The 27,846-nt window shown below is 40.5% G+C and overlaps 1 protein-coding gene across 5 annotated transcripts in view; it reads right to left on the bottom strand.

Annotated features, from left to right (window-relative positions):
* Positions 1 to 21,375, bottom strand: part of LOC117409090 (protein FAM193A-like) — a 49,541-nt gene extending 28,166 nt beyond the window's left edge. For 4 of the 5 annotated variants that reach the window (XM_058999077.1, XM_034014732.3, XM_058999067.1 and 1 more), the window contains exons 1-6: positions 20,958 to 21,375; positions 6,714 to 6,779; positions 6,336 to 6,581; positions 2,267 to 2,415; positions 1,484 to 1,651; positions 691 to 919 (exon numbers count right to left, since the gene is read on the bottom strand). In XM_058999077.1, coding sequence (XP_058855060.1) covers positions 691 to 919; positions 1,484 to 1,651; positions 2,267 to 2,415; positions 6,336 to 6,581; positions 6,714 to 6,779; positions 20,958 to 21,182 — 1,083 coding nt within the window. In that variant the 5' untranslated portion in view covers positions 21,183 to 21,375. The remainder of the gene's footprint in view (positions 1 to 690; positions 920 to 1,483; positions 1,652 to 2,266; positions 2,416 to 6,335; positions 6,582 to 6,713; positions 6,780 to 20,957) is intronic. The other variant, XM_034014725.3, reaches the window with a different exon arrangement.
* Between the last annotated feature and the right edge of the window lie 6,471 nt (positions 21,376 to 27,846).

Genomic DNA, 27,846 nt, shown 5'->3' with positions numbered 1-27,846 from the left:
CCCGAAACCTCGCTTAATATAATTTTAGGAAATGACATGTCAACACTGCACTTGCATCCAGAGCGCGTCTGCGGATGAAAATAAAAATACTGCTAAAAACAAAACAGTATTCATTTCAACAGAGACAGTTAGTAACTTAAAAACAAATAAGCAAAATGCTCCGTGTCTGTCTGTGTAGTCTGGAATCTGAATGTGCCGCCCCTGCTTTGCTCTGTGATGCTCAGCCAATAGGGAGAGACGGGATGTTGAAAAGAATTGTGGGAAATGTCGTTTTAAGACCTTGAAATATACCTTTGCTTCTATGCCTGATCCCACATTTCCCACAATTCTTTTCACCACTGAGCGCTGCTTTAACATGTTACAGGTGTTATACACCAGCGCCAGTAGGCACTGAGCGCTTTTCACCTCCAGCGACAGTGTGTCACTGACACTGGCATGTGTATCGGGTGAGATCAAAGTCTTGCGTCATTTGATATATCCAGCACTACTTAGAATACTGCATGTGTTTAAACTAAGCATTCTAAATTGGGTGAAAAATAGGGGGAACGGGAAGAATACAATAGCATCTCAAAATATCTCTGCAGGATTTTCCCGTACTGAAAGTTGCACGCATGCGGGAGCAACCTGGAAAATGCGTGACTCCCGGGATCCAGTGCTGAAATTCAAACAGATTAAAAAAATCTGGCTTACCAGTGTGACCAGGAAAGTGCTGATTGTGTGTGCCGCCTGACAGAGTGCACTGTATTCCTCCAGGAGGAGAGAGATGAACTGATGTGCCTGTGGAGGGCCTTGCACTGCTGATGTCACTTTAGATCCCACAGCCAGATGTCTGAGCAGGCGCACCTTCATTTCAAGCACGTACTCCCTGGCCTGCTGCTCTAACCGCTGATAGAGCTGGTAGGGGTCTTTTTCACAAAGTCTGCCAACCAGAAATCTGTGTTTAAATAAACCACTGATACAGTACATTTAACACCTGCTGCAGTTTGTCCCCCCCCACCCATAGAAAAAAAAATAAAAACTGATCAAATACCGGATTTTGCTTTAGACTGTTGACTCCAACAGGGGCGAAAATACAGACAGACATAAATAAATCAATAAATAAAATAAATAAATATTGTAGCTTTTGTGAACTTCGCCAAAACCACATGGTGGCCATTACCAATTGGAGATTGCACTGAATCAGAAACAAGCTGTGGAATGGCATTATTTTGCCATGATTGAAAGCATTGTATTTATACATGTGCACACACTGAAATGTACTTTGCATTATTATTCAAATTTCAGTAAAAGCTGGTGTAGAGCGATAACTCACTGAGGGGTCATGCCCTTTTACAAATCAAGAACTATCACCGACAATAATCAAAGTTATCTTTGAAAGAGCGAAAGAAAGAGTGAAAGAGCAAGTTACCAAAGCCAAATATTTACTATTTTCTTAAAATAAAAATGTGACTTTGTATCCACCAACAGTTAAAAGGTTAAGTACCTGTCTACCAGTTCCTTCATTCCCTCCTTATCTGGCACCAGAGACTGCTCCTGGTCATCTGCCAGTGTTATTCCAGTCTGCCGGTAAATACATCTAACCATGTAACGTACTTCAGACCAGTAATTTTGAAGCTGCTGAGGCTCCCTTTCAGACTCTGCTGAAATTTCCCTGCAATTCATAATGAACATTTTACTGCGATCGTGTAGAGCTGTATGAACCGATTATTCAAATTCAGTTCTCCACAGCAATCACATGCTGACCTTCACAGGACGGTCATTGGTGTTGTTTGGGCTAATTTACCATTCAAAGTGTAACAAGTAAAGCAGCTGCTCATTTGACTGCTGATTTCCAGAGTTTGTGCAAAGCAGCAATCAACACAAATCTAAGCAGTTATTTCTTCATTTGTTTTGTAAATTAGCCCAAACACCACCAATAACCATCTGATTATTATTATTATTATTATGTTTATTTATCAGACACCTTTATCCAAGGCGACTTACAGGAGACTACGGTGTGTGAACTATGCATCAGCTGCAGAGTCACTTACAACTACGTCTCACCCAAAATACGGAGCACAGGGAGGTTAAATGACTTGCTCAAGGTTACACAGTGAGTGAGCTGGGATTTGATCCAGGGACCTCCTGGTTACAAGCCCTTGTCTTTAACCACCGGACCACAAAGCCTCCTGACTGTCAGCATCTGATTTCTGTGGACAGCTCAAGCCAAACAATCGAATAATCTGTCTGTGCAGCACTGCAGTCGCAATTAAGGTTAAGGTTTTACCTGCGCTCATTGCACGCTTCACAGCTACATACTGTATCTGTGGTTGCAGGAGTGTGGAGATCTGGAGTTGTTACTTGTGCTTCAAGACTTAACCTTCCTCCTGGTGATCCACTGTTACCAAGTGGCATGTGCAATAAGAAATCCTGGTTCTATGTAAAAAATAAATAAAAATAATTAACTTTAAACATTCAAATCTTTAAAAACAAATGCAACAATATCAACAATTACAAGTACAAATTATAGCATATGGGCATTTCCATGCTAATGGAAACTTTACACAGGTGTAAATGTTTGAGTAAACTGACAAGTTGCAGCTCGATTTCTTTGAGATTAAATATTAAATTAGATAAAACACACACTGGAGACAGTGTAGATAATGAAGTTGAAGAAATTTTATCTGGACATGGAAGTTTATACTATTCCTCTCAAACGTGATCAAAACATAACATGGCAAAACAAGACGACATACAGAGTGTTTATAAACAATATTGTCACATTTATGTCTAATTCAATTGATTATTCTAATCTAGAAAACGTAAAATATTATATAGTGTGTTTTTACCATTGTAGCAAGAGATTCTATAGTCTAGATCATTTTTTATTTTTATTTTTTAAATGCACTGCATTCATATCAGTGTCTGTCCACACTTATGAACGTGAATGTTATTATTTCAGCTCTTTAGGAAGGACTAATACTCAAAGTTTTCTTTTTTGGGAGCCAACTTTTACCTGTACTTTTTATTAAAACGTGTTTTTTGGGGATGCAGGATTTTGTTAATCACTAATAAAGGTCTGTCCACTAATTTCTATGTTCGTAACAATCAGGAAGTCGGTTGTAATAAATCCAAAACAGCGCCATTCATTATTTTTCCATGGGCATGGCTCGATATCCGGGACTTTGACCCATGCCCTTTGACTTCTGACTGATTTTGCGTCAGTGTTATTACTGTTATTGATCTGTGGGTGTTGGTCCACGTTGTGAACGGGACTGTGGTTACGAACTCACTTACTTTATGAAATGTGTAATTATTTAGTGGATTATATCTTCCATCTCTCTGGATTAATAAATAAGGTAAGTTTCTTGATTTTTACAGCAAATTTGACCGAGATTGATGAAGCATGTGTTTCAGTATATTAGGACTGTCAGTTAAGCCTCAAAATAAGAATCTATTAATTGGGCACAAAAAATATAATCATTTGGTGCATTCCTCTTCCCGCAATGTGATTATTTTAATATCACTGATGTTATAAGTAAAAGCTTGTGCACAACAATTGAATGCAAGGGGTAATTATGCCTTGGTAGTATCAGGAGAAAAAACAACAACAACAAAAAAAACACAACATTCGCAACAAGCCTAAAGCAAGTTTAACATACTACAGGAGTGTTACTAGAATATTTATTCCAAACAGATTACAGTACTTTGGAATGTAATCTATATAAACTAGACATGAGTTTATGAAAAAAGCCTTTTTTTTATTCAGTGACAGCTGCAGCATCACGCATTGCATTTTATTAATACTGTGTCACCAACCTTCACTATCTACAATGCGGAAATCCCTGCCTAGAACATAATAATAATAATAATAATAATAATAATAAATTGATTTACTTATCACAACATGCATACTCGCTAGCTGATCCTCACTCTAAAATTGCATTTAACATCACTGATTGCTTATTTATTTATTTTTAACGTTATTGAATATTGTTAAATATGAATTCTACAGTTCATTTTAAAACTCTAAATAAATGCAGACTATATAGCCAGTTTTCTTAAATTATGCACAATTTATTTACAGACTGTTTGCCAGGAATTATTATTATTAATATTATTATTATTTATTTCTTAGCAGACACCCTTACCCAGGGCGACTTACAATTGTTACAAGATATCACATTATTTTTACATACAATTACATTATTTTTTACACATTATTTTTACATACAATTACCCATTTATACAGTTGGGTTTTTACTGGAGCAATCTAGGTGAAGTACCTTGCTCAAGGGTACAGCAGCAGTGTCCCCCACCTGTGATTGAACCCACGACCCTCCGGTCAAGAGTCCAGAGCCCTAACCACTACTCCAGACTACTGCCCAAGCCTGTTGTCCTGCTCTGGATAGTAGGCAGTGCGATTATTTTATTTTTTGCGTATACAGTGAATACACAATTGATCGAAAAATCGATTTCCGATTTTAGCAGCCCTACAGTATATCTTGCAAAAAAGCTGTGTGGACGGAAGCGTACACTTTTTCAAGTAACCATGCTCGCTCAGGGACAGAACACAGCATTCCGTCAACATTTCGAATGCGAATGTTTATGTGAATGTTATGAATAAATTTATTCTTATATAGCGCCTTTCATAGTGGACCATCATCACAAAGCGCTTTACAAGATACGAGACTAGGGTGTGTGAACTATGCATCAGTTGCAGAGTCACTGACAACAAAGTCTCACCTGAAAGACGGAACACAAGGAGGTTAAGTGACTTGCTCAGGGTCAAACTGAGCTGGGATTTGAACCGGGGACCTCCTGGTTACAAGCCTGTTTCTTTAACCACTGGACCACACAACCAAAGCGTTACCATGCATGGAGTATGAATTTCAAGTGCCTGCAACATTTGTGCAACATGAAAAGTTATCTTTTCTTCAATAATTCTATGTCATTGAGACTCTAGAGCAGGGGTAGTCAATAGGCGGCCCACGGTCCGAATCCGGACCGCCAGAACATTGAGCGGACAACTAAGTCACATGCCAATCTGTGTTTTTGGAAATGCTGTGAATTTGACAACATGGTTCTTATGAGTGTGGTGCGTAAGGGTACAGTAGGTGTCGCTGTGACAGTAAGTAGCAGATACAGTGAACGGCATGAATGAAACAAAATGTACAACAGTATTAGAAGCTAAAATGAAGTGAAACTGCGTGTGTTGGCTGCTATTGCAAGCATCAATCTTTCCCATCCTTATGGCTAATAATCGTGGTTAGTATTTTTTTTTTTAAATACACAATTCAGATACAATTGTCATACCTTATGGTTTGAGTTTAAAAAAATCGCACTTCACAAAAACAAAGAAAAAAAAAATCAGTTAGTACCAGTACTACAAAGCCCATTTTTGTTAAGTAGGCTTCCCAAATATTACAGGTAAAACAATATATATTTTTTTTGTTTGTTTTTAAAACAAGTACACCGTGTTTTTGTTATTCTGGGGAAAGGAAGGCAATATTTAAGCGCTATGTGTGTGGGTATTCGTTCTCCAAGATGAACATTATTCATGGTATTATTAGCGTTCTGTTTTGACTGATGCATATCTTTGTGCCTCTGTATTGTTCTTACTGAGCTCACCTGTAACTCAAGCTCCTTGAGGACCTACCACTTCTCCCACAAGTTACTGTGATTATTAGCCTATGACAAATGTACTCAATATAAAATATATATATATATATATATATATATATATATAGATATAGATATATATAATTATTTTTTTTTCGTGTGCTTCACTTTTGTTTGCTACAATAAGCTTTGTTTTTGCAATGGTGAAAGGTTTGGGTCTGCTAGTACAGAAACATAAGAATACAGTAGTTATACAATTCTACAGTTTTAGCAGGGAAAGAAAAATAACTCATGTAGAAACAAGGCAGCAAAAAAGGCAGACTAGTGAAAGAGGCGGTCGTTTTGATGACCAAAAAACAAAAACTCCTTAAACCAAGTGAAGAACCAACATGTGCAATAATTATATTTGTGTAGTTATGTGTTTGTTTGTGGGTATGGGGAGAGGGGTCAGAGTTAAAATGTGCTCCAGACCTTCACCTTGCTGTAACTAAGAATTTTGGACCTTCACATAAAATAACTGACTACCCCTGCTCTACAGCATATGATAAGAGGGGGATTAACATTACATCATGAACTTATTTTTCAAACTTTGTGTTACACATGTGTACCCCGTTAGCGTGGAAATGCCCAGATTTTAATAGCAAATGGCCAAAATATATATTGATAAAAACTTTCATTTAAATTCCAAATACTGATTGCAAGGTGAATATTTTCTGAATAACCAAGTGCCTTACCACTAGAGACTGCTCTAATTCAGCATGCCGTTCCTCCTTCTCCACTGTATGGCGACAGTCTGGACAAACCCACAGAGGTAACTGCAGGATGCTGTTTGTTTTTGGAGATGTAGAAAGTGCTATTTTGTTTGAACTGGACATCCCACTTTCTGAAAATGAGTTCTCTTTACGTTCACTTCTACACAGAAGACAGCGCTCCTCTGTTGTGTAGGGTGCCCTCTGACTCAGGCCAAAGGTAAAAGGGGTCTAGGATTAAAGAAAAAACACCACAATTTTCAGATGTAACAAATTTAATTTAATTATACAATGGATCTACCTGTACTACAACAATCATGTAAGACTAAGTTTAATTCTACATAATCAGATACTTCTAATTACCTGTGGGACTCCTGTAAACTCAGAATTCAGAGGCATTTCAGAAAATTGTGTACCATTTAATGAAACCTAGAAGACAAAATAAATGAGTGTTAATACTTAATTGACCACAAAATGAAATCCATAATAATAATAATAATAATAATAATAATAATACTATCCACACAGTACAACAAAAATTATGCATTTGTATTCATGCTTAACTTTTTCAACCCCACTTTTTAAAAACCACTCACATCATACAGTTAGTGTAGTCTGGTAAAACAAATTTTGTATTGGGTAAAGGTGTGCCCATATACAGGGTCATCTTTTTGCAAAACTGTTACACATATTGGCCTGGCTTTCAAACACAATCAATCACAATTTGTAGAAAGAAGTTTTTGTTGCATATATGCATAAATTAAAATATGGAAAAGGAGATTTCCTTTAAACTCATTGGTCCACAGCAGGTCTCTATACTAAACAATAATGTATTCAATGATTGCCAACTTCTTACAAAAGGGCCATATGGGCATGTCAAACTGTGTAATTAATCATTTAAAAAAATAAAGTGTGAGTAAACATGCAATATATAATAACCACAAGTTACCTTGCACAAAGTCAACAAAATACAAGGAAATAACTCGTCTCTCCAGTAAAGCTTCTAAATTGTAAACAGCCCATTAAACTTTGATACCATAGAGCTAGGTTTCACTAAGAAATTAGGAAGGGAAAACGTTGTGAATCAGGGACAGAATAAAGGTACAGTACAGCACACACCAACAGGAAGCCCCACGTAAACTTTCAGTACAGCATACAATTTAGATGTACGGCCGACACAAAAATGGTTAATGCAATAAGAAACACAGTCTCAACTACAAAGTACAAAGAGAAGACAGGCAGTAATAAAAAAATGTACATAAAGATGTCAGGACAAAGAATGAAACCAGTAGCATTGAATTAATAAGTTCTTTAGTAGTTTTCTACAGCAAATAATTCTGATGAAGTTTACTGTACAGTATGTCCTATCTATTTGATCAATGGCACAAAGTACTCAGAATGACTGCAAACATCATAAGTGTGAGGGAAAGTAATACAAATAAAATGGTAATGTGTCATGTGAAGCTGCTGAAGTATGTCATTTTCCATATTCATGGATAATGGAAAGAAAGAGAATATTACAGAGAACAAATAAGAAATATCTCCATGTGTTGTTGACAAATCTACAATCGTGATTACAATAAATAGGCTGTTAAAACAAAGCCAGAAAGCAGCAGCAGAGTTGAGACACGTTTTGAGGGTTGTGTAAAGTTTTTAGTTTCACAGTGGGTTAATATGACTACAGACAAAACTCAGGGCAGAGGTACTCAACAGGTGGCCCGCGGGCCAAATACGGCCCGTCAGCTCACCTTAAATTAAAAAAAAAATAAAAAATTGCTATAATAAATTATTCAGGTCTCGTCTAAGCACTAATAGTAAGCATACACAATTTCAAATAGTATAATGCGCTGTCTATCAATTTGCTCTATCACTTGCCTACTGGATCTTAAGCTCCCATGATTGCATCAGACAGTGCGTTCAGCTAGGACACCACCCATTTTTTTCATTATTAGTGTGATGGAAATTGAGTCAAAAATGAGTGCAGCGGGAGTAAACGTTGCAAAGAGGACAGCGAAAACCGTGCATTTAATCCAACTGGACGGCAGATTTTCTGTATATTATGCCATCTCATTTAAATGCAAAACCATTGTTTTTAATATACCAAACCACTGTAGCAGTCTGCAAGGTCAACAACCTGAGGCAACACTTTGAATCAAAGCACAGTCATTTTAACACAGCCTTATCTCCTGGCAGTGTCTTAAGAGGTGACCAAATTGAAAGTCTGAAGTCTTCATATCACATGTCAATTTTGATTCTCACAACATAAGCAACTGTACAGGAAAAAATAACAGCTGCTTCTCTTAGGGTAATGTGGGCACTAGCTAAAAAGAAAAAGCCTTTCCTGGATTCTGAGTTTGTGAAGGAGTGCACGTTGGAATTGCTGGACGAGCTGTTGGCCGGAGATAAAAACAAAGATGACATTCTGAACCGCGTGAAGCAAGTTCCACTGTCTGATTCCACAGCAGCACGAAGAGTGGAGATTATTGGCGAGGATTGTCTGTCAGCACTGCTTTCCGAAATGAAAAATACCAAATACATGTCTCTTGCAGACGAATCGTGCGATTTTACTGACACTGCCCAGCTATCGTTGTTTGTTAGATTTTATGATGGTGAAATCGTCAAGGAAGAATTTTTTTGCTTAATACTATTAGAAACCTACACTACAGGAGAGATCGTTTTTGAAAAGGTAAAAGGCTTTTTTGATCAGCATGGATTAGATCTGCAGAAAGTAAACCTGCTTGTTACAGACAGAGCCCCCTCCATGACAGGGAAAGAGAAAGGCTTTGCTTCCCGTTTGGCAGCGATACACCCTTCATTAAACACTCTTCACTGCATCATTCACCAAACTGTCCTGTGCGGTAAGTTGTCTGGTGAATTGAAAAAAACAATGGATTTTGTGATGAGATTAATGAACTGCATACGCTCAACTTCTAGCTTGCAACATTGTCTTTTTCAAGCACTTTTGCAGGACGTTTCAGCCGAATACAATGATCTGTTGCTGCAATATGACGTTCGCTGGTTAAGTCGGGGGCGTGTGTTAGAGAGGTTTTGTGCACTTCAGAAAGAAATAATAAAATTTCTTTCAAATCACAATTACTGGAATTTATGAATGATGTTCCTACAATGTCCCGGGTAGCTTTTCTGTGTGATATTACTGGTCACTTGAATTCCCTCAACCTGCAGCTGCAAGGCCGTGTAAGCAGTGTCGGGGATCTGTTTGAGAAGGTGTGCGCATTTCAGAGGAACCTTGAAATCTTTAACACTGACTTATCAGGAAAAATGTTGCACTTTCCCACATTGCGTGTTGTTGCGACAGATGACACCTCGATGAAAATGATGCAAGAATTCACGAACAATCTCATCAAAAACTTTTGATTTGAGAATTTTAAAATTCCTAAGGACGTGTTTTTTTTGTTCGTGATCTGTTTGCCGTCTGCTGACGGACCTTGCCCTTCTGAAGCGAAGAACATCCTTGATTTAATTGATGAAGATGCCTTTCAATTAGAAATTGTAAGGCTCCAGAGTTCAGATGTCTAGAAAGCAAAATTCAGAGAAGTTGGACCTTGTGATTTCTGGACTCAATATGCCAGAATTTAGCCGTCTTTCTTTTAACGGTGTTTGGATCGACATACCTGTGTGAATCAGGGTTTTTCTCTATGAACATTATAAAAAACCAACACTGCAATCGCCTCACAGATGAGCATCTGCATCACTACATGCACCTTGCCCTAACCTCCTACAAACCAGTCTTCACAAAGCTTGCCAGAGAACGACGATGCCATCTCTCTCATTAGATTGACACAAACACAGGTAAGAATGTCATTTTATTTACAATTTATTGAACTTAGTTAAATTAAAGACAGTAATACTGTACTTAGTTTGCAACCCATTTATAGTGGTTAACATGTAGAAAACGGAAAGTACTGATTAGAGAAGAAACCTCAAAATGGAGCGAGGTAACCAGTGGTGTACCACAGGGATCAGTATTAGGTCCTCTGCGATTCCTGATCTACATTAATGATTTAGATTCTGGTATAGAAAGCAAACTTGTTAAATTTGCAGACGACACAAAAATAGGAGGAGTGGCAAACACTGTTGCAGCAGCAAAGGTCATTCAAAATGATCTAGACAGCATTCAGAACTGGGCAGACACATGGCAAATGACATTTAATAAAGAAAAGTGTAAGGTACTGCACGCAGGCAATAAAAATGTGCATTATAAATATCATATGGGAGATACTGAAATTGAAGGAATCTATGAAAAAGACCGAGGAGTTTATGTTGACTCAGAAATGTCTTCATCTAGACAATGTGGGGAAGCTATAAAAAAGGCCAACAAGATGCTCGGATATATTGTGAAAAGTGTTGAATTTAAATCAAGGGAAATAATGTTAAAACTTTACAATGCATTAGTAAGGCCTCATCTAGAATATTGTGTTCAGTTCTGGTCATCTCGTTACATAAAGGATATTGCTTCTCTAGAAAGAGTGCAAAGAAGAGCAACCAGAATTATCCCAGGTTTAAAAGGCATGTCGTATGCAGACAGGCTAAAAGAACTGAATCTATTCAGAATAAAGAAGACTACGCGGTGATCTGATTCAAGCACTCAAAATTCTAAAAGGTATTGAGAATGTCGACCCAGGGGACTTCTTTGACCTGAAAAAAGAAACAAGGACCAGGGGTCACAAATGGAGATTAGATAAAGGGGCATTCAAAACAGAAAATAGGAGGCACTTTTTTACACAGAGAATTGTGAGGGTCTGGAACCAACTCCCCAGTAATGTTGTTGAAGCTGACACCCTGGGATCCTTCAAGAAGCTGCTTGATGAGATTCTTGGATCAATAAGCTACTAACAACCAAACGAGCAAGATGGGCTGAATGGCCTCCTCTCGTTTGTAAACTTTATGTTCCTATATCTTTGCTGTTTAAGTTATTATGTGTGAGTTTCTATTTTTTTGTCAACCTTCTGTACACGACCCATCCCCCGTCATAAAATTCCCAAACGGGTGGATCTAATTGAATATCACTGACTTAGGGGTTGAGTTTCATCTTCCGTTCAAAACAGTAGTTCGGCACAGTTCTTGATCTTAATTAATGGAACTTTAGACACAGTCCCTTAGATCAAAGTTTGGTCTTAAGTGGCTGCTCAAAAAAAGCGTTGGTAACATCTAGCCAATCAAGAGCATTCAGCAATAAAGTTAGTTTAACAGGTACACAATCAGCAGTGTAGAGTAGTGGTTAAGGCTCTGGACTCTTGACCGGAGGGTCGTGGGTTCAATCCTAGGTGGGGGACACTGCTGCTGTACCCTTGAGCAAGGTACTTTACCTAGATTGCTCCAGTAAAAACCCAACTGTATAAATGGGTACTTGTATGTAAAAATAATGTGTAAAAAATAATGTAATTGTATGTAACAAATAATGTGATATCTTGTAATAATTGTAAGTCGCCCTGGATAAGGGCGTCTGCTAAGAAATAAATAATAATTATCGAGGAAGAGGACCCCTACAAGAAACACCACCCGTAAAAATACAAATAGCTTTGTATGCAGATGGATTCTTGTAGCTAAAACAACTGTAGGACAACTCGCCAGACACTTCAAGAAAAAACAGAAAAAGCACTGCAAAGAGCAGAAGAAAAGTTAGGTAGATACACCGAATTGTTGACTGATCAGACGTCGATGAAGCTGTTGATTTACCAGGCCCTAGTACGCACGGCAGTGAAAAAAGCCAAGATGCTTCTGGCAGTTCTGATGAGAGTCCTGATACAACAACCAGTGGGAAACGCAAGATTACAAGAATATACAATCCCAGCTATTTAGCATTTGGATTTAGTTGGAGTGCTGAAGATAGGTGAACCGGTTCCTCAGTGCATTATTTTCTATGAACTCTTATCAAATCATTCTATGAAACCTTCCCTTCTTCAGCGTCACCTAAATACAAAGCACAGCTCCTTAAAAAGACAAGTCTCTTGATTTTTTAAAAAGACAACCAAGTCAGTTCTAAGTAGGGATGTCATGATATGACGGTATACCACAATATTAACTCTCCACGGTATTAATACCATTAATACCAAAAAATATTCTGATAAGCGTGGTATCACGGTATTGTAAATAAGTCAGAGTCTGGAAGGCAGACCAACACAGAAATCACCCTTACTGCATTACTAGATGGCTGACTAGTAATATGGGACTGAACCAATCGTTTTAACGTAATTAACACACATTACTTATTAGAAAATACAACTAAATTAAGTAAATTAAACTAAAACCCTTTTTTTTTTTTTTTAATTATAGAGGTTTGCTTCATGGCTTTGGCAGGCATTCTTATGATTTAAAGTAGTCTGCAGCACCTCTACTCTACCACATACAGTATGTGTTACGCTCTGTTGAATTTTATAATTCACAGTGTTCCAACTTAACGTGTATTATGGATTTACACTGCCTTAAAACCACCGCTTCATTGTAGAGGTTCGGATAAAATGTGATATTAAGCAAGTATAATATCCAATGAATTGTGTAAACTGGGCCAAAAAATAAATACCCTCTGTGATCATCATCCTGCACTCTACAGAGAGACAGTGGGAACTGCATCTTCCAATGGAAATTAAAATCTACTAAGACAATTCTTTTTTGCATTTTAAAGCTTTATGTGGCTTTGCAAAGCAACATGTCATATAGCTAGTACTACAAAAGATTAGGATTTTACAATACTGGATATTTTATTTTGTTATAATGTTTTGTAACAATTGTAAGTCGCCCTGGATAAGGGCGTCTGCTAAGAAATAAATAATAATAATAATAATAATAATAATAATAGACCATGTCCACACTACATAACCGATCTCGAGAACCGTACTAGAAACCGTTCTAATTAATCCAGCTCAGAGCGTCCACACTGAAGTACCGTTTCATGTTTAGTCAGGCTTAATGCATGCACACACCATTAGAATAGTTCAGTTAAAATTCCCAGCAGCGCAACGATCCGTGGAAATTAATACTATAGTATCCCACCATGCACTGTATTTTAAAATAATGTGTTATGCCCCATATTAACAGAGGTCCATATTGCTAAAAAGAAATATAACAAGTATTGTGGAAAAAGTAAATCCTAACACACACACAAGTAGGGCTTAAAGTTGTCAGGTTTTATTTTTAATCAGGTGAAGTCCCTTTAAACAAATTGAGCTGATTCTGTTTTATAGTTAAACTCAGAAAAAGCTGTTAATTACAAAACAATCTTTGTTTTTACCTTCATATCTTGAGCCTAGTTCTGGTCCTCTTAATTTTATTTCAAACAGAGCTGACAAATTACATGATTTGTTCATCCCCGATCCTACTTTTAACTCGCATTTCATTTTTGCAGTGGCCTAATTTAATGTTGTGTTTTTGTTATTTTCCCCACTAGTGTAACAGAGATGTCCTGACAGATTTTTGAAGCATAAAAATGAATACCTAGTGCGGAGTGTACACTGATAGCAAATCATTAAGATGCCTGCTCCGAGTATTTCGCCAAACATACCACAAAGCATTTTGGGATATTGGAGGATACACAAAAAAATGTAGTTTGGTATTACAGCGTCCACACTTCAGATAAAACGCACTACCTGATGCGATCTTATTAGAACTGGACTCGAGACTACCTCCTGAGGTGGTCTCGAGTACGGTTCTCGAGTACGGTATTAAATGCTGCGTAGCGTGGACGCAAACCGTATTTAGCACTTTTAAGCCGGCTTAAATGCAACTAATATGGTTTAAAGGCATAGTGTGGACAGGGCCTAAATATGCAGGTGCACTCCTACAGCTAAGCAATACTGTAGGAGTCACATTAATAAACATCTTTTAAGATCTTAATTTTTTCTCTCTCTCTCTTAGGTCAATCATAAGATGGCTTCTATATGTCCAAAACCAGGACAGCTGACAATTAAGCAGTAGTAGAGTTAGAAAACAATATGATCCTGAATCCAAGCAAGAGCTTAAGGTAGTTTATTGCAAAAGACATGCAGCCATTTCAGACAGTTGAAAAGGCAGGATTTAAACAGCTTTTACAGAAGCTGAACTCAAAGTACTCTCCGCCTTCTAGAAACTATTTTGCAAACAACAAAAAACCAAGAATGTAAAATGATCCGAGATCTGAAGTTGAAAGCTCGATTAAATCTGCCAAATGGTTCAGCACCACAACTGACCAAGCAATGGGGGTGTAGGCAAACCCTTCCTGAGCCTTACATGTCATTTCATAACAGATGACTGAAAGCTTCACACAAATGCAGCAAAAGAGATATTCACTGCAGAAATCATTATAGGAGGCCTTTTTTGATTTGCTGGAAGACTGGAATTTGCAGAAAAAAACAGATAGTAGCAGTGACCACTGATAATGGCTCAAATGTAAAAATAAATGAATAAAAAAAAGCCTTTCTGCACTCCCTGGTGTGGCTAAGCTGATTTGGGCATAACCTTAATTTGCAAGGATTCACCACAAGCTGGAGGAGAAAGAGAGAACTAAAGAAAAAGCTAAGTGAACTAGGTTATCCTCAACACTCTCTTATAAATTATGTCATCACCCGCTGGGGAACAACCTATGCAATGCTATCAAATTTCTAGAGCAGCAGCAGGCTGTTTGCACAGTCCTTGTGGCTGATAGAAATACCTGGGATCTAATGGCAGTCTAAATCTATTCACTGACAAGTGAGATTCACATCGGTGTATCTACACTTCGACCAGTTCTACAACATATTATGAATGAGCTTCTTGTACCTAATGATCAGGATCGCTGCCTAGTAGCTCAGATTAAACACATGATTTCAACTGATCTCTCTTCTAGATATAAAAGTGAGAACATCACCAAGATTTAAAGAAAGCTTTGTTTCAGATGTTGACTCTACCATTTTGCGAATACAACAAGCAGTTGCTCTTACAAACTATAACCCAGGCACAGAGCAAGATGCCATGGCTGCAGCAGCCACCAAGAGCCATCCACATCTTTCAGTGCTACCAGGCTATGCATTGAATCCGCTTCCTCTCAGGCAAGGGTGATGCAGCAATCCTTCTACAATTCCCAGCGAGTTGCATGTAAAGCAAGAACCTAACGTCCTCGGTCGGCAAAGGAATAGCCTAGACTCGAACCGACAACGTCAAGACTATAGGGCGCATCCTGCACTTTACTGGATGTGCCACTCGGGAGCCGCAATATGTAAAGTTTGTACTTGTCTTACTGGCTGCGTAGGAAAAAAAAGACCAAAAAATAAACATGGAAGCAATCTTCTCTGTTTAAAAAAAAAAAAAGTATTAATTAAACATTGCTCGAGTCTCAGTCCCAGAATCGCAGTTGCCAACAAAACCGGCATCTCCCTCGATCAACACAGCCTTCTGTAATCTGGCTCAACAAGACATTGAAGTTGAATCCGATATCCTCCACAATTGAAATTGGTCGCATGTCAGTTGCGATCATCTCAGTAATCAACCGTGTTATGTTTTCAGTCTGAATTTTATCACATTTTCCTAGCACTAATAGCAGTTCGCTTGCATTGTTCTTTGTCTGGGCCCCACCTCCTCCACGCTAGATCCAGCACCACTAGTAGAAGCAGACCTCGTATGTACAGGATACTTTATTTTCATGTGCTTTAACATTGTTTCCGTACTGCCGCTGTAACTAAGCTCTGCAGAGCACAGTCTACATTTTACTTTTTGGTCTCCCTTTTAATCGCAATATGCCCAGACAGGGCTTTGCTTATTTTGATCTCCTGAGGATGACATTGCTAGACACGTGACCAAAAGAATGCTTGACATTTGGAGGTGAATATCCAATGACAATGATGTCACATGACAAAGGTAGGAAGTAGACAACTAAAAAAAAACTGAGTAGCCATTATTTGCAGACACCCTTTTTTCTTAATATTTTGATAGAGTTTAAACGATTAAGCAAAATTAAAAACGTTTGACACTTTACTAATGTTTAAACTTTAAATGACTAACAACCCTACCTAAATTTATTATTTTTGTGTGTCAACCACAAAAATTAAATGGGCTTAGTTTTGTTTGGACTGAATTACGTTTTCTTTATTGGATTTCCTGAAGCAAAAATTATTATTAATCACCAATTGATTGTGTTCATTATTTAATAAACGTAAAATCCTAAAAGTGATATTCTATTTGTGTGTGTTTTGTGGGACGGTGAGGGGGCAAGTAGATTTTTTAAATAGTACAAGTAGATTTTTCTAGCATTTTATCCCTTGGACTTTTTTTTTTTTTTTTTTTAATTGTACACCCCTGTGTAAAACAGTTTTTTTTTTTTTTTTTTTTTTTTTTTTTATAAATTTAATCGTCACCAATTATTTTTACCCCGGTTTTCACCCCAATTTAGCATGCCCAATTATTATCTGTATCCCCGGCTCACCGCTCGCAACCCCCCCGCCGACTCGGGAAACGGAGGCTGGAACACGCGTCCTCCAAAACGTGCTCCTTCCAAGCCGTCATTTTTCGCACTGCAGATCCACAGCAATGCCACCAGACCTATAGTGCCGGAGGACAACACAGATCTGGCGGCTCCGCTGCAGAGCCACAGGCGCCCTATCGGCCACAGGGGTCGCTGATGCGCGGTGAGCCGTGGATTCCCCTGCCGACCTAAGCCCTCCCTACCCGGGCAGCGCTCAGCCAATTGTGCGCCGCCCCCTAGGAACTCTCGGTCACGGTCAGCTGTGACATAGCCTGGATTCGAACCTGCGATCTCCAGGCTATAGGGCACATCCTGCGAGGAGCGCCTTTACTGGATGCGCCACTCGGGAGCCCTGTGTAAAACAGTTAATCAAACAGTTTTAGAATCTGTTTTTTAATTTGTGATGTTTAGTTGCTTTGTGCCTTTTCATTTGCAAGTGAACTGTGACATTTAGGGCCTTATCGAGCAATATATTCTGCAATTTTGAATACTGACTTTGGATACCGTTAATTCTGGAAACTCTTTTTTGCTGTTGAGTCATTAATGGGGAATTTGATACACTGCTACAATACGTACCTGATTTAAAAGTATGTACTGTATTGCAGGTGACATTTTCAGAATCATATCGTTCTGAATTAAAATACTTCTGTTGAAAACAGTACTGTACGAACAAAACCAACTACAGTACATCTAAATGGAAGCGTACTTATTTTAAAACAGTCCTTCCAGCTATGTATTTTTGACATGGTATCTTTTTTGAGTTCCCTGAAAAACAGACAAGGGTTAGAACGAGCCAAAATGAGATACTCAGATGATGCATGTCACACTCTTAACTGTCGATTAAGTCAAAATTTTATATGGTCAGATATGTGAGTGCCAACTGTAATAGGGCTTGTTTATTGAGATATATTGACATATGTTAACAGTTAAAATATTGCTACAGAGAATGTGTTTCATGTTTTGTCAGACGTTGTTGAGCACAGTTATCGCAGCAAAACCAGCTTCTAGGAGACGTTCGGAAAGTAAATGCTCTCTCGCAGGGCAATGCTTGGTGCTGATCGGTTGAAACAATAAAAACGTGCCCTCCCATGGCAATGCGTAGTGCTATTTAGTTGAAACACTATGCCAGCCCCCACATAGCAATGCTAACTGGTTGAAACAGTTCATGACATTATTGCAGGCAGTGCAGATCTACCGTGTTCATACATAAACTAAGTTTAACATGAGAAACGTGAGTGCAGCCACACCACTAACACCCCCAATTCCCGCGTACTTGGGCACAAAAACCCCCCCAGAAAAAAATGGATGCGGCACTAGTATGTGAAATTTACCCGCCCCAGACAAAATCAACCCACATTTGGCGTGTGGGCGAAAGCTCATTTCTAACCCTGTGTGCATTTTTCACACAGAAAAATGTGAGAGCTCCAAAGTGACAGTATTTCTTATTTGGTAAGTTTTACTGTAGCCTAATTACTGCTGGCTCTATGTACTTTAAATCTTTTTGAGAAGTACCAACTTGTTTTTTTATCACTCACTGGGAGATGTCTTAGTCACAAAACACCTACCCTAGGGTAATTCGGTGGCATTTTTGTGCAATCAAAAACAGGGCTGGGTATCAGCAGTGTCTTCACGATACGATACACATCGCGACATGAGGGTCATGATTACGATACGTATCACGACACTGTAAATGAAGCATGAAACATAAAAATCACACAATTGCCTCATTTGCTTGTGCAAGTGTTTGCAATAACACTGGTAACGCACTTTTGGTCAAATTAAAATACATTTCTTGAAAACAAAATAAGAAATCAGGGCTTCAGACAAAGTTTTTGCCTTAGAGCCAATGGCTCCAGGCCAAATTCAATTGCTGGGTGCCACTTCAGGAGCAAGTTAGTTCCTACCATATTCAACTACTTAAAATACAACAACTTGTTAAGACACTCAAGTGACACTAAAACTAAATGCCTGTACTCACTTGTTTGTTGCCACATTCGAGTGGTTAATCTATGCAGATGATGACTGCACAGCGTGACACTTATCAAGAACGTGAGGCGAGTCCAGACTGGATTTTAACTGTCCAGTGCAGGTCAAATTTCGCAGTCGCCCTGATGAGATTATCAACATTAATAACCCGCCTCTGCCCAGCTGCCGGCAGACTTGACAAAAACACCCTGAGCACAGTGATTGGTAGGTGAGGCTGCTAGAGTTCATGCGAATAAATAATACTCTAATTATCAATGTAGACACAAATTAATGCATGTTCATGTTTATGTTAGCAGACACAATTACTTTATATAAAAAAATAAAAGTGTATAGATACAGGGGTCACTGTATCGATAATCGTATCTTCAAGAAAAATATCATGGTTCACCATGTGAATCGATGAATCGGCACACCCCTAATCAAAACGCAGTCCTTAACTTGCAATTTCAAACAAAGGCTATGTTACTATCTGCCACTGGGAAAGAACTGAAATCTCTTCAGAATTATTCCTTTTCTGAATTGCTTCCATTAAAGGGCAAAAGATCAAACCAGATCAAACATGCAGCCCCAAAAAGTATTTCCGTCTGGCAGAAATCAGTTTCTCTGTTAAAGGAAATTACCTAATGATCATCCAGTGCAAAAGATGCTAGCTAGAACTGCAAAACAAAACGACTGTCAATTGATTGCTGAAACATTAGTTAGGTGGACAAAGACATTTATGAAGGGAACTTAACAACATGATGCATGGTCATATCCCAGGTTGAAATATGACAATTATGGACAGAGACCCTGGGTAGGCTTGGTGTTGTCATTCATTGCCAAAATCATTGGGACTGAGATATTGCACTTTTCCAGAAGGTGTTCTGATCCTCATGTTATCGGTCTCATCTACAGTACGTAAAGATGTCACCCTTGGCTCAGATGTTTTCTATGGATCCCCCCAAACTGTTTTATTAAATATTCAGAAGTGTAACTGAACCTGATTTGGGGTAGCAAATATTTGTTTGCCATGTAACTCATTACCTACTGAATATATAGCACCTTTCTTTGTTATTAATTATTGTTCCTATAATAAGAATTATTGATAAATCTGTAATTTCTGGTTAACAACGATACATTAGACAACTTATAATTGATTATTTCCAACTACAATATTTTAAATATTTTACACAGAAAATGTTTATTACTTGTGGGACAGGATTAAAATACATTTTACATGCATGCTTGTTTTGGTAATTCCCTGAACAAAATAAATAGGCAATACTTAAACTTATAACATTTCCATTACAAAATTATTAATCGATCATAAAGTCCTCCAACTATCAATGTTGCTTTCACCCACCAATGACCATCACTAGTTACTACAATTATAATTTTAGTAACTGCTGCTGTTGTAAAATTCAAAAGTTGTCAGTGTAATTTCTGCATAGTCTAATTCCATGGTCCGTCCGTCCCCCCCCCCCCCAAAAAAAACCAAACAAACAACAATATTTTACAGGTAAACAAAAGAACAGTTGGTCTAATTACAATGCTGGACCTCAATCCATTTACACATCTAACCCCCCACCCCACCACCACACACACACGAACCACATAGGATACTTACTCAACAAATGAAGAGTTCAGTATATATTACTGGGCAATATATGTTTATCAGAAAACAGGCTGTCAGTAGAATGTCTGTTGCTTAAGTTTTGATCTCTTTCTTGAAGCACAAATAATGCATGTATTGCACCTGATTACCAACCTCCAACAGAATGACAAGACTTAAAGAGAAGTGTCAATCTCTTTCACAGCTTACAGGTACAAACTTAATACATTGTAAGTAGTGAAGAAATCATATAAAACCAATTTGGAGCTTAAAAAGAGTTCTAACCCCCCCCCCCCCCCCAAAAAAAAAAAATTGTTGTGATCATATCTAGTGCAGTTCAGTAAGTTTAGAACTGAATGCACACACCGAAGGCCCTGCAACTTCCCCATCTTGTCAAAGTAACGTTCAGCTCTCTGTAGAATGCCAGTGTTACTTCAGCAACCAGCCACAGTATCTACCCTCCTCCAAAATAATACACTGGGTGTGTAAACATCACCCCCCCAAAAAACCCAATGTAAACCTTATTAGGCCTCATAAGGAGTCTGTATTAATGTGTGTGCACTCTCACTAAAGACAGTGCCACCCCGACTAAATACCTCACCTCTCCGTGGAGGCCTGTGATGCTGCCGGGGTTGCTGTTTCCAGGATTCCCGACAGTCAACAGACCCATGGCCGCGGCTGATGCTCCAGTTGTCTGCTGACTCCTGGCCGCAGTTGAAGCCCCGGCCTTGCCGCTGCTACAAACAGCACTACTGCAGCTACTGCTGCCACCGCCCCGCTTGTTCTTCCTGCGCTTTGCTCCTCGTTTCGCGTCGGTGGGACTCATCTTTCCTCCTGAAATCAAAAGCAACCTGCCGTCTTACAGGAGGCGGGGGCGTAGTTCACCTACCAGGAAAACTTAACTGAAACCGCTGCCTTGAAAGGAAAGATACACGGTCCAAAAAACAAGTCACTCAGTACCTCCAGACTTCAATCCAATATGGCCGGTCCGACGGGAATGGGATGCCAAAGCTTGCGTCTAGACGCAGTGGCGTAACTTTGCGTGCAATTAGAGACCTTCGGGAAATGTAGTTTATACTGTCCTAAACCTCTGCTCTTTCCAGGTTAGAGTGCTGAATCTAAAAACTACAATACCCAAGATACCATGCATTATTGACATCGCCCAAATCCAGCAGTGTTTTTTTTTTTTTTTTTTTTTTTTTACTTCTGTAGTTCTTTAGGTTTCATTACATGGACTTATTTATTTATTTATGTTTGCTGCTGTGTGGGTTTACTAAAAGTACCAGAGTAGAACCAGTTAGCGAAAATACAGGTCTATCAACTTTCCCTGAATCCAGTTTGGTATCTGACATGCCCCCTAGTGGTCTTGAATTACGAGTAATTAAATACACCACATGATTTGAAGAAAACGTATTGTTTCTCTTTATTGTGCATGATAACATTAATCACATTTATTATGCTACCATTATTTCATTATTCTACAGATTACATTTTCTCCAAAAGATATAAAGAATATACAACAGTTCTGACAAAAAAATACAATAAGCTACTAATGTTATTTAATAATGGTTATAGGATTTTTCAAATAATTATATTATATTGTAGCACACAACTATTCAGCAACAGGGAAGAGTTATAATGAGATCAGACAGGATACTGTAGCTTTGGAACATAAATTATTTTATTCAAGGTTACAGCACACAAAAACACGGCAAGCTTCCCCACACTCGCCGGCTCCCCTTAAATAGCATAAAGCCTGCCAACAATAAAACTACAATGTAACACATTCCCCAACCCTTGGCCCTCCATCCCTTCTTTAAGTCTAGGTGCGTCCCTTGAATCTCTCCCCCCCTACATATTGTAATGTACTCGGAAATCACAGTGACTCAGAGGCTAAAACAGGGCTAAACACCACAATTATTGGCACTGACAGGTGCATGAAATGTAACAAAACATCAAATAAACATCTATGCGCTGCCACAGGAATTACATGGTTGCTGTTGGCTGTAACTATATTCTGATACTCTAATCTACATGGAGCTCCTTCACAGTTCTTGTCCCTTAACCAAGAGAGAGAACATTATTATTATTATTATTATTATTATTATTATTATTATTATTATTATTATTATTATTATTATCATCATTATTTATTTATTTATTTATTTATTAGCAGGCGCCCTTATATTATATATTTTAAATTATGTGGAATCTGCTCCTCTTAAACCCCTGCTTTTTTTTTGCTGTGCTGATTCATGGACAGGATGCTGTTCCGCCTAGCAACAGGAAGCCCCGCCTGGTTAGTGCCAGGGCCAATGGGGCTCCAGGTGGGACTATATAAGGCAGGGAGTTGAGACAGGAAGGAAGAGAGATGTGGAAGCAGGAAACAGAAGACTGGACAGGGCAATGTGAGTGAGTGAGTGAGTGAGTGAGTGAGTGAGTGAGTGAGTGAGTGAGTGAGTGAGTGAGTGAGTGAGTGAGTGAGTGAGTGAGTGAGTGAGTGAGTGAGGGAGGGAGGGAGGGAGGGAGGGAGGGAGGGAGGCCTTGGAGGAATCATCTTGGGAAATCAGCTTTTGCTGGATTATTTCTCTTCTGGCTGGAACGCTGCTGAGGGAACTGGCCAGAGTTTCAATCATTGGATCCAACGGGTTTGGAAAAACTATTTTTTTTATTCTTATCTTTTTGTGCGGGACAGTATAGGATGGAAGGCTGTACTTTGTGGCTGTTACTATATGTGATAACCAACTTAGCTATCTTATCTAAACAAAAAAAAACCAAAGGGATTCATATTCACGTTTTTTTTTTTTTGGACACTTTAATTTTTTCTGTTTTCTTTTGTTCACTCGCTGTTGTTATTGCACTGTTTCTGGAACAAGATACGGGTTATTGGTTGGTGTCCCAGCTTTTGGATAACTGGGCTTTTCTCCCCACGGATCTGGGAGAGGGGTTATATTTTGAATTCTACCCGCGCTGAAAGAAATAAGAAGAAAGGATTACTTGTGTTATTGTTTACACAGACGGACAAATTCCTAGTCTATTTTTTTTTTATGGAAAAAAAAAACAGGACACTACTTACCTATGCTGGTTGGCCCCGTACCACCCTTCTGGGTGTATTCGAGGTCTATGGTGTGTTACTTGCCTTACCTCCAGGTTTTCCAGTCCAGCTTCCTGGTCGGGCGTGGTGGCAGTACACAGAGGATCGGGCGAGGTCCGAGGGTGTGGTAGGAACGTGGGGGAGAGTAGAGAAACATGAAGGGAAGTGACCAAAGCTTCTGGGTGGAAGTAGCGATTTACTTACCTGTGGTACAGTTCCTGACGGCCCATTTTTCTTTACCCCGCTTTCTGGTCGCAGGTTCTTCGGGGTGGTGGTCGATCGGCCGGGAGAGGTCCAGCAGAGCGGCTGTCCTACCAGCGACGAGGAGTCCAATTACGGACCAAGCGAGTTGGAGGGGGAGACCCCGGGAGCGTGGGATTTACCCCCGGACTATTTCTTTCTGTTTCGTCCCATCTGTGTTACGTCCGTGACTGATGTTTTATGTGGACCTTGTGTTTATTTTTTTTCTCTGAGCCAGTGACCGACAGGAGGGGATTGCCTTAGGGTGCTATGGATTTTTGCTTTTTTTCTGTTCTGTTTTTGGCATTCCCTAGTGTGGTCCTTTTTTATTTTAGTCTAGCAATCTCTTTTTATACTGTGTTTTTAGTACCCTGTTGAACAATAAAATTTGTTTTACCAGATATGGTTTCATTGTGTGTGTGGGAACCTGGGGATCAAAGAACTTGAACGGGAGAGTATAATTATCATTCGGTTACTAAGGTCCTTGCCTTATTAAAAACAAGGTGGCGTAGTCGTCAGCTACATAGGTATTATCGTCAAGGTTATCTCAGGTCACCCCACCCGTGACACATACCTGTAATTTTGTGCTGGATGGTAAAGTCGAAGGACTGGAGCTGCTCAATCCAGCGGGCGACCTGTCCCTCTGGCTCTCTAAAAGTAAATAGCCACTGTAGCGCTGCATGGTCTGTCCGGATCTTAAATGGCAACCCACACAGGTAATGGTGGACGTGACGGACCGATGTGACCACGGCCAACAGTTCTCGTCTGGTCACGTTAATGGCGCTCTGCCTTGTAGAGGGAGAGGCTGAAGTAGGCCACCACCTTCTCTCCTGATGGTCCTTCCTGGGACAGCACAGCTCCAAAGCCCTCATTGCTCGCATCAGTGTCCAGAGTGAATGAAAGATGGGGGTCTGGGGGTGCCAGAATGGGTGACTGAGTGAGGGCTTCCTTCAGAGTGATAAAGGCCCTCTCGTGAGCCGGACTCCAGTGGAATGCCACTCCCTTCAACAGCTGGAACAAGGGGGCTGCCTGGCCTGTAAAGTTGAGGACAAACTGGCGGTAGTAGCTGGCCAGCCCCAGGAACCCCCTCAGTTGCCGCTGGTAGGTGGGGACTGGCCAACCACGAACGGCAGCTACATTGGATGGCTCAGTACTAATGCCCTCTCTTCCTACTCTGTGGCCCAGGTCACCTCACATTGCAGGAAGCGGCATTTGTCAGGGTATAACTTCAAGCTAGCCTCTGTCACCTTCTCCACGACCCTCTGCAGGGAACTGAGGGCGGCCTGAAATGTGGCTCTTTGAACAGTAAGTCGTCTAAACAGACTAGGCACTCCTGCGTTCGTATGCCGGTGAGGACCTTTTCCATCAGGCATTCGAAGGTTGCAGGGGCGTTACACAGTTCAAAATGCATGACTGTGAACTGCCACAGCTCCTTGTCAGTGGAGAAGGCCGTCTTTGGGCGGGCATTAGGTGCCAAGGCTACCTGGTAGTAACCGCTCTTCAGGTCGAGAGAGGAGAACCAAGATGAGCCCGCCACCAGATCCAGCGATTCCCAGGCCAGGCGCAGTGCAGCCTGCAGGGTCTTGGGTCTCTGTAGCCATTATTTAAATTCTCTAAGGGATTAAATACTCTTTCCCTACGAAATGCACTTTCATTTAAAAATTCAGCAAAAGCTATCAGTGCTGCTGCCACGTTGGCTTCTATAGCAACAGATACTTTTTTCCCCATCTATGCCTGGTGAGAGGGAGGCTTAAAAAATGACTTAAATTTTAGACCAGGCTCAAGTTAAGACTTTTTGTGCAACAGATCTTATTTATTTTGGGCTATTTTAAGTCTAAGTCCAAGAAGTGGTCTTAAACGGCTGGAGGCTGTGTGGTCCAGTGGTTTAAAGAAAGGAGGCTGTGTGGTCCAGTGGTTAAAGAAAAGGGCTTATAGCCAGAAGGTCCCTGGTTCAAATCCCACCTCAGCCACTGACTCATTGTGTGACCCTGAGCAAGTCACTTAACCTCCTTGTGCTCCGTCTTTCGGGTGGGACGTAATTGTAAGTGACTCTGCAGCTGATGCATAGTTCACACACCCTAGTCTCTGTAAGTTGCCTTGGATAAAGGTGTCTGCTAAATAAACAAATAATAATAATAATAATAATAATAATAATAATAATAATAATAATAATAATAAAAGCATTTAAGACCTTTTGTGCAACTGGCCCCTGATCTCAAACCCCAGTGCACTAGAGCGGCCATTTTGAAAAGAGCTTTGAAACAGATTTTTCAGTCTTGCATCATTGGTTATTTGTGTTTAATAACCTAATAGTAACTTGCATGACATTTAAAGTATAATATATTTTTCTTCAATTTAATAAAGCTAAACACGTTACCTATGTGTTGACTCTTTGTTTCCTTGAAAAAACAAAACAAAAAAATGCAAGCATAATAAATCAAACAAACATGACAAATATGTAGAGTTTCTATTGATAGCATTTTAATAGCCTGGAATATTGATTGGCTGTGCTAACAGTCACATTTTAGAGCCCCCCTAACTTTTGTCCCATAATACTGAAGCACTGGCCTCGAGTGAATGTGGGTTTGGGTCCTCAGCCCCGTCCCCAGTATGGAGACAACCAGTCATGGCGGTGCACCACCTTCCAATCCCTGGGTGGAAGCTGTACCCAGTAAATCACCTCCCCAACATGCTCCAAAACTCGTCAGGGGATAATTCATGTGTTGTCCAGCTTTGAGCAATACACCCGCTTCCGACTGGGGGCTGTAGACCCAGACCAGTTCCTCTGCACAACAGTGCCAACCCCTTACCCGAGTGTCATAGTTCCGCTTCTGACAGATGCCTACAGCCTGAAGATGGTTGTGGGTAACGTGATAAGCGGTCCATCCTATCCTGCAACCGCCTGGCGTACTCCGGCCCGGTCGCCTCCCGACTGCAGGGCGATCTCCTCCCGGGTTGGTTGCTGGTGTGCCTCCAGCCACTCAAGCACAGGTAGCAGGTCGGAGTCCTCCTCCTGGCCATGCCTCCACTCTGCCACTGTCACGGTGGTCAGTTCACTGCAAGTTGCAGTAGCCGCCAAGCCCTTGCATGTTGGCCCCTCTTTGATCTGCCGCGACCAGCTACTGCTCCCTAACCTCCCGCTTGAAACAGTCCTCCACAGCACAGGGTGGTGGGACAGAGCATCCGCATTGGTATGACGCTCCCCAACCCGGTGTTGGATCCAGTAGTCAAAGGACTGTAGCTGCAGGGCAGCACGGTCTGTGTGGATGAGCAACAGTAGGTAGTGACAGAAGTGGTGTCCCGCCATCACCACAGCAAACAGCTCTCAATGGGTCAGCGACTGACCCAGGGGCCACAGTTGCAGCATGCAACTGTGGCCCCTGGTTGTACTGTTGGGCCTGCAGGTGTTCTGGATGTGGGCCTGCAGTTTCCCGTTATGCAAGTCTCGGGTCGTTTCCCTTCGGCTGTCGGGGCTCTTGAACTCACTGCGGGGAGGCTGCTGTCGAGCACTGGGCCAGGCTGGCCGGCCCCGGTGAACGCCTTTACATGCCACTATTTCTGTAAACAAGGGCAACGCAGGCGTGTCACTGCCAGCTTCTCCCTCGCAGGGCTCGTCTTGACGAACCACAAATCGGCTCCTCATGGGTCCTCCCATTTCACCTGATCACTCACTGGCCGAGATACTCTCCCTCTTGACTACCATTTCCATCTCCTCCTGCAGTCTTCAGGTGGGTTAGGCGGACCTGAGCGTGCAGCTCCCCGTCTCCCAGGGCTTCTAGGAACTGGTCCCTGGCAAGCTCCTCTTAGTACTCTTAGCATATGGGCGTATGCCTTTTTAGCAAGTTCGTCGGTGGCGGCTGCCAGTTCCCGCAAGGTTTCGCCTGGTCTCCTGGTCCCAGGCTGTGGGCTGCAGTCGAAATGGCTCTACAGTGCCCTGGTAATGGCAGTGTAGTCCAGCCTCTGTTCAGGGGAAAGTGTCAGTAGGCACAGTTTGCCAACTGGAGGTCTTTTTCATGCTCTGTCCACCACCCTAGTTGTTCCTGTCTGCTTTCCCGCTGTACTTTGAGTGTTTTCCCGCTGCTGGCTCCATCCTTCAGAACGCCTGCTCTGGCCCCACTCTCTATTTCTTGCTCAGCGAACCACTCTCACAGCCACT

This window comes from Acipenser ruthenus, chromosome 2 (assembly GCF_902713425.1).
Source record: "Acipenser ruthenus chromosome 2, fAciRut3.2 maternal haplotype, whole genome shotgun sequence".
Lineage (NCBI taxonomy): Eukaryota > Metazoa > Chordata > Actinopteri > Acipenseriformes > Acipenseridae > Acipenser > Acipenser ruthenus.
Note: the sequence above shows the minus strand (reverse complement) of the source record. Positions and strands in the feature narration are given on the sequence as shown.